Here is a 12,068-nt window from a genome sequence, read left to right as displayed (position 1 = left end):
TCGTGCAAAAATTTGTTGTATGATTGTCGTATTAGCTTTTTGTAATATTGACTTTTTATTTATTAATTATTATAATGTATACTTTTCATTTATATGTATATATAATGTATATTCTTACTGTATGCTTTTTTTATAGGGGTTCTAGTGTACTCTTATATTTTCAGTTTGTATACTGTAACAAATAAATAAATAAATAAATATTTTGTACTCTTTGTCACAAGTTATATCATTACAACCAAAATGGGTCCCATGGAGTGTACATATCCAAGAAAACAAGATCTGAAAGGAAGTAAAGTCAATTCACATTATCGAAGTTCACAGTAAATTAACCAGAAACGGTGTATATGCATTTTATAAAAGAGAAGGCAGGCGGTTGGCGTTTGTGGTTCAAATATCAATTAAGTCGGGACCACACATTCACACATTTGTTCCTGCCAGCTGACAGGGAACAAAACTACGTGTACATTTATGGATCCGCACATAAGACCGCCAATAAAATAAATACGATCCTATGTAACAATCACGTCCGTCTCGTAAAATCGTTTTATAGGGTTGATTTTAACAAACTAAAAAAAATATATATATATATATATATATATATATATTGTTTTCAAGTGGACTTGACCACAGTCCTTAAGTAACCTTATATCGCACTTGTAGATTGACACCTATAAAAACATACGTGAGAGTTCTTAAATTACTATTAACGTTTGCTTAAATGACTGGCTGTCTCTTAAAGTGTATGAAATACTTTAATATCGTCAATAACCTTAGCAAAGGTTCTTAAGCACTATAAAATTCTGTTATACTATAAATACTATTTACATATTCCAAAAATTGTGTTTTTTAGTATTGTCTATCCACCTACGTACGAAAGTCATCATTTTATTACCGGCCCTAATAAAGCTTCGAAAATGGGAAAAATATTAATATTTTTTTTTACTGCCTATTTTATTCTCTCTTACTACTAAAGAAATTGTATTTTTCTAATACAGTTTACTACATTTTTTTACACTTTACCATAGATTTACCATACAAAAATCTTTAGTCAAATTAAACGCATCAGGATCAGATCAAATTGCATTAAAATGCTCAAGCCTTGTTCAATTATAATTCCTATCACAACTAATACGTTCAATACAATAATGAATAATGAAAGTGATCCTTTTCAAAAAAGTAATTTACCGTCAAATCTTTGAATTTCTGCAAAAAAATGTACTTCTTTCCCAACGTTAATCTGGTTTCAGGGAACGATTAAGTTAAAAGTAAGAGTTAAAAATAAAGTCCTATTTATTTATGTATTTATTTATTTCAATAATTTTAAATCAATCTCCTAGACTGAAATGGAGATATAAGAATCGAATTGCATAAAATATACAGGTTGAAGAATTGAAGATTACGCATTGTCCGACATAATGGCAACACTGCATCCCCTTGTCCATTTGTTGCGCGAGTGCACGCTGCAATGTTGAATTTTAAAGCGCTATTATCTTTTAATACTGCTTATACTCCTTCTAAATGAGATCAAATTATTATTAATGGTTTTATGGAGGCAATTCGACAACAGCGATTCCTTCTAATCAAAGGGTCCAGGAGCAAGAGCGAGTGGAAGAAATGTTTGTAGTGTCTTGAAGTGAATTCAACAACATCAAGAGAAACTGTGATTGAACATAAAACTATTAGCAGTATTAGGAAAAACATATAATTCTCGAAGACTAGTGGTGAAAACTGGAATTTTATGAAACCATAATGGAACAGACAAATAAAAATGATTGACAATTTTCAGATGAATCGATTCTATTACATTGGAATCACAAGCCTTTCTTTGTTTGATATTAGTCTTGGAAAAATGAGCACAGAAGTTCTGTGTACTGTACTCAGTATCCTCAAAAATTGATCGGGAGACCATAATATAGGGCCATTTTTTTATTAATGATACTTTAAACGCCCAAAATTACCTTGAATTGCTGCAAAACCAAGTTCTTCCTACCAGTCAAATCCTCCTTAAGTTAGACATATAACAGGATATTATATATTATAAGATAGGTCTATTTTCGACAAAACGACTCTCCTGCTCTTAAAACGGTTATGGTAAAAAAATGTAGAAAATACTTTTCTTAACTGTCTTATGGGTGGAATGGGCGATATTAAATGGCCTCCTAGATCATCAGATTTGTCCCCAAGTGACTTTTATTTTTGAGGTTTTAGGCCATTTACAAACACTATTTAGTGGGCCAACAAACAAGAGGAGCAATTATTGAATGTGCCAATTTAATTTCACCAAGAAACTCTTTCGGAGGTACGAAAAGGTTTTTCTGATTATTGTTTAGCCAAAGAAGGAGGGAAAATACCTCAGCAGTAACTATGGCTTGGAAATTAACATTAGTAAATCCAAACTTATGGTAATCAGTAGAGAAACTGAAGGTGGAAGATACGGCTTAATGATCAGCAACACACCAATAGACAAAGTAATACAGTTCACCTATCTGGAAACCATGATTAATTGATGATATTTTCTTGAATTTTTATTTTTATACCTACTTGACCTGTGTAGATATAATTGATTATTAACAGTAATAAAACTATTGACTATTGAAAGCAAATATCACCTTTTAAAGTCATGTTTCCAAGGGAAAGTTTATGGCAGAAGACTGTTAGGAAGAAGGAGAATATCATGCAGTAAAAATTTAAGAACATGGTTCTCAAAAACTACTAGCAAACTATTTAAGGCAGCCATAGACAAAGTTATCATATCCAGGATGATCGCCAATATTCGGAACTAATAGGCTTGAAAAAGGAGAAGAAGAAGAAGCCTTTTAATTAAAGAACTAATTTTTGTGGGTTGTACACTGATATACGTAAATCCTGCATTAGAAAAATATTTTAGAAATCCCTAAACTTTCGCGATTTTATTGCCTTCATCAAAGTCAGACGCTTACTAACGTCGTACTAGAAAACAACACAAAACGCATGCGTGCCATATTTCGCCTTATGCGTAATGATCGATGCTCCAACCTGTATAAGAAATTCATTATGTTCCTTAACAATATTTTTATGCAAATAAAATCTCTTTGTTAAAACACATCGGTACAGGAATTGACGTAACTGTTTGCACTTTTCCATTTCATCAGTTTTCATGGTAAATAGACGCCATTTCCGATAGCGCCAAATGACTGAATATCGTGTTTGTTTTCCGATCCCGTTACGCTGAATAATTTTTGCCATATATAAAGTGTCGCTTTTGTACGATTTTACTCAACTACACTTTTTTTTTTTATTTTAACGTCATATTCAGACTACGACAGTCGTATTTTTCCTCTCATTATCAAGTTCAAATTTCTTGTTGACATTTAAGCATCCAAATGACATCGATAAATATTCATTTGCCGAAATATCACTGCAATCATTATATTCAATTAAAATTCATTTATTTTACAACTTTTTCATTGGGAAGCACCAATAAAACCAATTGGTTAAAATTCCTAGTGACATTTGAAATGTAAAAAATCGACTGGTTTAAAAACACGCATCCTTCATAGGTTTCCCATAAGAAACAAACGGACGAGATTAATCTTAATTTGTCTTGTCATTTTTCAGTAATTTATTTATATCCCTAACTGGTTTTGTTACTCCAGTCGTAACATGTTAAAATTTTGATCATTGGTGGCTATGAACTACGGCTATTCATTGACGCTTTTTTATTCCCACATAAATCAATTAACCGTAGTTCGTCATATTGTTTACTTAAAATTTATATGGATGAGCGTATTTATATTTTGCTTTTGATTTAAGACCAGTAAATCGCATCTGCTTCCTGCGGGACTATATTTGTTCGAAATAACAATACGAGTTAACATGCTTCATAGTTCAGTTTCCACTTTGGGCCTGTGTGTTAAAGTGGACTAATTAATGCATCCGGCCTTAAACTTCATCAAAGTTAACGCGGTCTTATTCTATTTTTAAAATATGGATGTGTGCCTGTTCATAGAGCTCGCGTATATATTACTCAGTCATATACATTACCTTCTGTTTGAACTTTGGGTGTAATGGGATTTGTTTATACAGGGACATCAAACAAAGGAAACTGAGCCAAAATGAATTCGAATTTTTTTCATTTGTAATGGTGATAAAAAAACAACATAAATCTTACCAAATGTAGTTGAGAAGCACAAAAAAAATGCAATAATTTGTATATGCACTCAAATGTCACGCCATATATGTTTTGCTTCTCATAAATCAACTGCCTATTGTTTGTTTAATTTTCGTTGTAATCCGTCTTGAGCATATATCACAGTCATGTAACCCAAGTTGGGTGTTATTGGTTTTCGAACGTTCTACGGTCCCGTTTTCTGACTTGATTAGTAAACAGGTGCTAATTTTCTTCAACTAAATGGTCTCCTTGTTGCTTTCGGAGGCAATAATTACACGTAATAAATCGGATGTGTGCTTAAAATGACGCTTTTTGTGCTTTTAAACTAATCGAAGGGTGGGTTGTTATTGGAACTACTGGGGAATTTCTGTTTAGAGAGCAATAAACTTTGTTTTAACTGAAGTGAGGTAGTAAAAGTAACCATATTATTTATATTCATATATATTGGATGTGTTTCCTTTCCTGCGCTTCCCTGATTAAGTCTCTGCTTACCCCTGCCCTGTGTACAAAAATATAAGTAAATTGTATTTTTTTAAATTTTTTTTCAAGCTTTCATTATCAAAATATGTATCGAAAAAAATATTTTTACATAAGATTTTTTTGTTTTGTTTCCTTTTTTGTTGCTTTTTCTTAAGGATGTATTACTTAAAAGTGCCTCTTGCAGAGGTACTTTTGAGAAACGGTTTTTATAATCGAGGTGCATTCCTATTTGCTAACTTCACTTACATCATAGGTACAATTATTTTGTAATTTTTGATATTGGCAAATAAACGTTTTGAATTTGAATGAAAAGAAGAGAAGAATTAATTTTTTCGACCCTGTATAAATGAATAAATCCGACATTATGATGTAATAAGCCCAATAGACTAATAAATCATTTTCTTTTTAATACATCATCTATAAATTACTAAAAGTGATCTATGGCATTTCGAGCCATTATTTTTAGCCGATGAGCGATGGTTTTGCTCAATGGTAAACAGTAAAACACCTCCACATATAAATTTCCATTTTTAGTAATAAACCAGTTTCTTATAGTTGTTTATCGCGATTACCGTAACATTCCGGCCATGTGAAAGTTCTTGCCAAAGAATATCCCGGCGAGTTCGCCATAATGTTGTGAAGTGAAATTTCTTGATTAAGAGATGAATATACCATAATACTTACATAAAAGGGTAATTTTTGTATACGTAGATCACAAGGAATTTGATACACAATCTATCAACATTGCGGCATATTTTTGAAATAAAAATACTTGAAAAAAATAAAATGGCTTCGACTGCCTGGAAATCTATTTTTATTTATTTTCCAGGTAATTTGAGCACAAAAATCAATTTTCAAAAAGATGGATAATAACTTTAACTGCCTTCTATCCTGGTGCTCTCTTGTTCTTTATAATACTGGTTATGACATTATCGTTCTCTCTTTTTTGCACAAAATAGCACACTCTTAAGTTAAACTTAATTTTAATTAAAAAATTATTATCGTCTATATCCTCAACTTCAAATAATTCTTTACTAACGTGACCTAAAAAGGTGAAACTTTTAGAATAAGTAGGAAGTGCCTTGAGCCATGACTATACAAAATGGCAATTGTCTAGCGAAAGTACTTAATTATGCCTCAATATGACTCAAATGTCCTTTTAGATTTTGCTGAGTCTAATACTGAATCGATATAATTGATATGTCAATGATTAAATATATATATTTTTTTAAATTAATTGTTTAAAATGTGTATAAAATGCCCAAAAATTTGCAAAAAATGCAAGATTCTTCAGATCAACAAAAAATCAATTTTTTTTTGAAGAAAATTAAAAATTGTCAAAAAGGCTTTAAATTTGACTATGCTCAATTAGGGAAATAAGTCATTTTAATGTTTCTTCCATTGGAAAAATTACTTGAAATAAAAAACAGCCATATGCAGGGTGAGTCATTAATATTGCACGAAAATTTAAGGGCTATTCCTTGGGTCAAAATATTGAAAAAACTTCCTATAATAATAAAATAATTCTATGTATAATAATAAAAAAAGCATATGTAATACGTGGCGCCCTATATTAGTGACATCAAAACTATCAACAAATTTAAATTTAACATCTTAGAAAACCTAAAACTAATTTTATATAATTATTCTCGTTTACTTGCAAATTATTTAGAATAACTGAAAACGGAATTAAAATTTCAACGCCCTGTATCTCCGTAGGGAAGCATTTTCGGACTTAGGTTTATAAGATATTTTTTTTTAATATCTTGATCCACGGAATACGCCTTTAAATTTTCGTGCAATATTAATGACACACCCTGTATTTGAAAAAAAAATAATATGGCTTCAACTGCCTGGAAATAGGTTTTAGATTTTTCAGACAGTTGAAAAATTACTTGAAATAAGGAATATCCAATTTTTTTAAAGAAATTACGTCAAAAAGGAATTAAAAGCGATTTAACTGCCTGGAAATATATTTTTTTAAATTTTCCAAACAGCTGAAAAATTACTTGAAATAAGGAATATCTAGATTTTTGAAAAAAAAGAAACTTCATAATTTTATCTATTTTTTTTTAATTTTCGAGATAATTGGAGCACATAAATCTAGTTCCAAAAAAAAAAGAAAATGGCTTCAGCTGACTGGAAGTAATTTTTTCTAATTTTGCAGATACTACTTGAAAAATTAATTCAAATAAAATTAATATGGCTTTAACTGCCTGGAAATATATATATTTTTTTTTTTATTTCCAGGCAATTGGAGTTGCATCTCTTGCGGAACAATGTCCCAGCGAGTTCACCATAATGTAGCCAGTTGCAATTTCTTGATTAAGAGGTGAATTAAACCTTAATAATAAAAGGGTTATTTTTAGTAATGGAAGTAAAGGGGTGTTAGGATCTAGTACAGATAGACTACAAAAAATTTAATATACAATCTATTAACATTTCGGCCACGTGAAAGTTCTTGCTGAGGAATGTCCCGGCTAGTTTACCATAATTTAGTGAAGTGGAATTTCCTGATTAAGAGGTGAATTGTATCTTAATACTTAGTTCAAAGAGTTATTTTTACTAAGGAAAGTAAATGGGTGTAAGATCTAGTATAGGTAGACCCCAAGGAATTTAATATGCAATCTATTAACACTTCGGCCAGATGAGAGTTCTTGCGGAAGAATCTCCGAAGGCGAGTTCACAATAATTTAGTGAAGTGGAATTTAATAAATTAAAACTTACATAAAAGAGTAAGTTTTTAGGAAGAAGTAAGTATGTGGGTAAATCATCTAGTATAGGTAGGCCATAAAGAATTTAATATGCAATTGATTTTTTTTTAAATAAAATGATTCGTATGATTTATGTTTAGGAATCTCTTTTTTTTTCAAATTCTAAAGGTAAATTCTTGATATTGGAAAAAACGCTGAAATGTATATCCAATATTTCAAATTTGCAAATTTTTTGGCTTCACAGCCTTAAGGACAAGATATATGAGCATCTTGTCTTTAAGCCTATGATTTTTTCCATACAAAGTTAATTTCTGCATTTTAAAAATTGTTTAGGATAAAATGCTAAAATAGGTGTCCAATGATTTTATTACAGGAATATGTATTAAAATTTTTATAGACTTATCTTTTTTGGTTTTAGAGATATGAGCATCTTGTCCTTTAGAATGTGAATGTTTTTTACTTAATTTTTGTTTAATTTCCAAGATTTTTTCCAAAAGTTTTTGAGCAAAATGCCGAAATAGGTGTCCATTGATTTTATTAGAAGAACCTGTGTTCTAATTTTCAAGTTTCTAACTTTCTTGGTTTCAGAGATATGGACCTTTGGTCCCTAAAAAAAAATAATAATTTTCAAACATTTCAAGGTTAGCTTAAGCACTTAAAAAAAAGACGTCTATATAGATATTTAATAGTATAAATCTTTAACTTTTCCAAACATAATCAGTATTGCCAACTCGATGTATTTTTCGCCAAAATGGAGAATTCTGGGGTTTAAAAAAAAATTTAGGCAATCTAAAATCTAATTACTATTGTAGAAACTCCGTTATTTTGTATTAAGTATGTAGCGGCAGATCAACCTGATAAATAATCAACAAACAAAAAATCTTGATGGGACTTTGTGGATTGTAAAATTGTATTTTTATAGGTGTCATCCTTGTCGCTCCTATGAAATTTTAAATCGACTAAAAAAAGACAACATCTGTAGAAATCGAATTTTAGAGCATATAAACAGAATCCCAGAGCAGATCCAGAGGAAGTTATCATTAAATTATGCTGTAGTTGTTATCTTGTTAATTACTTTATAATTATTTTGGTCTCCTTTTTAGTCCTGTAGGTAGTTTTAATTAAACTCACAGGATGACGTATTGCAGAGAAGTGCAGTGGATCAATTTGAACTTCTGTTTGTTTTAAAAACTATACTAGGTAACCTCCCCTCCACTGACCTAATTTTTGGTGAAATCTGGAGTACTACTAGAACACTGGATGTAATTCCTGAGTTCACCAAAATATTTTCTTGATTTTAAGGCGAATGCGCTATAACAAAAAACGCACTTTTTCTAAACTTCTTCAAGCAAAAATACAAAACCTTTATCACTTTTAATAAATCCAGCTATACCAATCTAAGTACTTCATTTATACCCGGATTCAGCAAATAAAATCAAAAGTGACTTACCCTTTTCACATTCGTTATCAAGCTGAACTTCGTTCTTGAAATTGTTGACATCGGGCTTGCTAATTTCACTGGCCTCAATCGTAACGCGAGGCGTGAAGCAAAGTGGCCTAAAAATCGACATTTTTAATCGAAAATGTCAATTTACTCTTAAAGAATAATTAATAAAATGACTTTAATTGGTGAACGGTGCCATCTAGAATACGACCTTTAAAATATTGCATCTTGCAAGGCCGCAGAACGAGGTAGGTATTTGAACTTTGGCGAAATCATTTTAAATACCGACAGGCTGAGATGATGTTTTTACAGCTTTTAGTACACTTACTATGTAGCGAAAATTTTATCTAAATTTTATGCAAATATTAGCGCATCACATCACGCAACAAAAAAAACTCTTAAGTGTCGTCAATTAATTTTGAAGAGTGAAAGTTGTTAAATCGTTTATCAAAGTTTTATCTGACATCGGCCAGCAATATCTTTAGCAGGATTTCACTCGTTTAAGGCAAAAACAAATTTAGGTGAAAATTACCGCTTTTATGTAAGCAACAACCAACATCCACCGCAACTATTTTCGTTTCTAATGATATACAATTAAATTGAACTTTGCGGGCGAGGCAGATCTAATGCATAGCGCGGTACAATTTTTTTTCTCTTCTAATAGCACAAAAGCAGAATGTTTAGACATTCTAAAATGATGCAATTTTATTGCCAAAACAAGAGGTAAAATCGTTAGTTTTTTTTCTACTTATTTTGTTGTATCACAGGAAAGTATATTTTTTCAGTTATTTGTATATAATACATAAGATTCTGATCATCAGAAGATTTTAAGAACAAAAGTTTAAATAAATTGGCCGCCTAGAGCTCCAGATCTAAACAGTCTCGATTTTTTTATGGACATCTTAAAACGCTGATTTGCAGCATTCCAGTATCTACCGAAAAGGAGTTAAAAAACCGCATAATAGCTTGTTGTGATACTATCAGAAATACATACTTCATGCATTTTTCAAAGGGTACGAATAATGGCACTTTCACCAGCTAATCTAAACTAATTTGATTTTTGTTCACGTATTGTTCTTTCAATTTAATGATTAAATAATATATGTTAATGAAATAATTCAATTTATTTTTTTTTACTAATAAATTGACCCTGCATAAAGATGTTTTTGTTTTTTTGTTCGCCAAAATCGCATATCGGAAGAAAAAGAGTCAATAAATTAAAATTGTCCTAAAATGAATGGGGATTATAAAAACAGTTTTTATTTTATGAAAAACCAGTGGCCTACATCAAAAAATGACTGTTGATACTCAGAGGGTGTGTGCTAAACATATCTAGGAAGTTACTAAAGTTATGATGAAGAAACGATTTTTTTTCTTAAGATTTTAACACCCTGTAGCTCAAAAGTTAAAGGGGTTTAGGACCTAATTTTCTTTTTAAAATCATCTAAGGAGCAACACCCTTAAGGATCAGCATCTTTTTCTTTAACACTCTGTATACTCCGCCCAATGTATATTACATGCAAATTTCACATATTTTTGTATCATTGTAATTGAAAATCTGTGCAAAGAAAACACAATTTCCAGACCAAAAAAAAATGAAATTTCATTAATTTTCTCATTTTTTGAATAGTGTCTATCGCATGCAAATTCATTTTTTTTTAATTTTATCATCACCCTTATTACACGCCTTTGCTGAGGAATCATGAAAAGTGGTAATGAAATCATGTTTTTTCAATGTAATGTAAGAAAAACACAATTTCCAGAGCAAACTTTAATACACAGGTTTTTTATTAATTAAAAAAAAATCCAATTTTTATTCCAGTACTTCCAATAATTATTAATATTTTCCAGGCAGTTGTAGTCTCCTATTTTTTGAAAAATCCCTTACAACTAAGATCATTTTTTTCCAAATACAACTGCCTCAATTGCCTGGAAAAGTTAACTTATTTCGTTAAAGAATTTGTAATTAAAGTCTTGGATAATTTAAATTAATTCTTCTTCCAGGCAATGGAGGTTTTTTTTAATATTGTTCATATTTTCCACGTACTAGAAGTCTCTTATTTTTCGGCAGTTCTTTTGCAACTAAAATAATTTTTTCTCAATTGCCTAGAAAAGTTGACTTATTTTGCCAAAGAATTTGTAGTTAGACTCATGTCTTGGTAATTGAAATTAATTCTTCCTCCAGGCAGTTGAGGTGCTTCCAGTATATAATCATACTTTCCAGGTGGTTGATCTTCTTTTAAATGGTTTTTAGCCAGTTAAAATATTTTTTTTGCCAAAAACACTATTTGTTTCTTTATAATGCCTGGAAGATTAAGAATTTATTTCTTTACGCAGTAACAATTATTTTGTTTCCAGGCAATTGAGGTTTCCTACAATAACTGTTCATATTTTTCACGTCTGTTATGGAATTTCTATCCCAAAGCTTAATTATAAATTTTCCTCAAAACTGTCTGATTGTCTAAGAATTAATAGAGCAGAAGTAGTCGGAATCCATGACGCTGTTAATACTCTCATTATTAAAAATATAAATAGGAAGGAAAGTGAGAGGGGACCAATTTAAACGTTCCTAGAACATCCTTGATATTTTTAATGTTTTCAGAGGAACGAATATACATTTTTTTTTTAAAAGCATAGGGGTTGGTTATCAGCCGCAAAAAGCATAGCTATGCTAAAATAGAATCACACTTTCCTAAAAAGAAATCGTTTTCTAATTGAAATTATTAAGATAGAATGCATATTACAAAAAATATTGGTCTTTGTCTAACTAACTTTCATCTCTACACTGTGAGTGACACATACTTTTTGAATGCCCTATATATCAAAAATAAAATGTAGATCTATGTAAAAGACTGCTTAAAAAAATCTCCCATATCGAACATGCTTCTTACAAATCTTCTTCCATAAATAAATAAGAGTTATAGTATAATTTAACTTCGGTCTTAAGCTACGTAGATTTTTAAAATGTTCTCGCAAATATGCAATTTAAACGAGTGATTCTTCCTTAATCTAGAAGTCCCTACCTGTTAAAATTAGTGTATAAATATTAGTGTCATTCATATAGAATCTAACGTACCTTGACAAAAAATACACTTTTTTAAACTGCATGTTCGCGATAACTTTTTAAAACCCTCAAAAACTACCCTAAATTCTGGATCCATAACCTCGGCTTTAACTTAGGGAAAGACGTATGTATAGACAGTATAATTTTTACACTTTATAGATCCAATTTTACTTTATTAAAATAGTGTCCTACGAGATTTTTATAGTCCTAAAATTA

At 30.5% G+C, this 12,068-nt stretch overlaps 1 protein-coding gene across 2 annotated transcripts in view; it reads right to left on the bottom strand.

The window, feature by feature from the left end:
* LOC126748354 (uncharacterized) overlaps nt 1-12,068 on the bottom strand; it is an 80,033-nt gene that overhangs the window by 54,556 nt on the left and 13,409 nt on the right. For both annotated transcript variants that reach the window (XM_050457519.1, XM_050457520.1), the window contains exon 4: nt 8,795-8,901. In XM_050457519.1, coding sequence (XP_050313476.1) covers nt 8,795-8,901 — 107 coding nt within the window. The remainder of the gene's footprint in view (nt 1-8,794; nt 8,902-12,068) is intronic.

This window comes from Anthonomus grandis, chromosome 22 (genome assembly GCF_022605725.1).
Source record: "Anthonomus grandis grandis chromosome 22, icAntGran1.3, whole genome shotgun sequence".
NCBI lineage: Eukaryota > Metazoa > Arthropoda > Insecta > Coleoptera > Curculionidae > Anthonomus > Anthonomus grandis.
The sequence above is the reverse complement of the archived record's forward strand: the minus strand, read 5'-3'. Positions and strand labels throughout refer to the sequence as shown.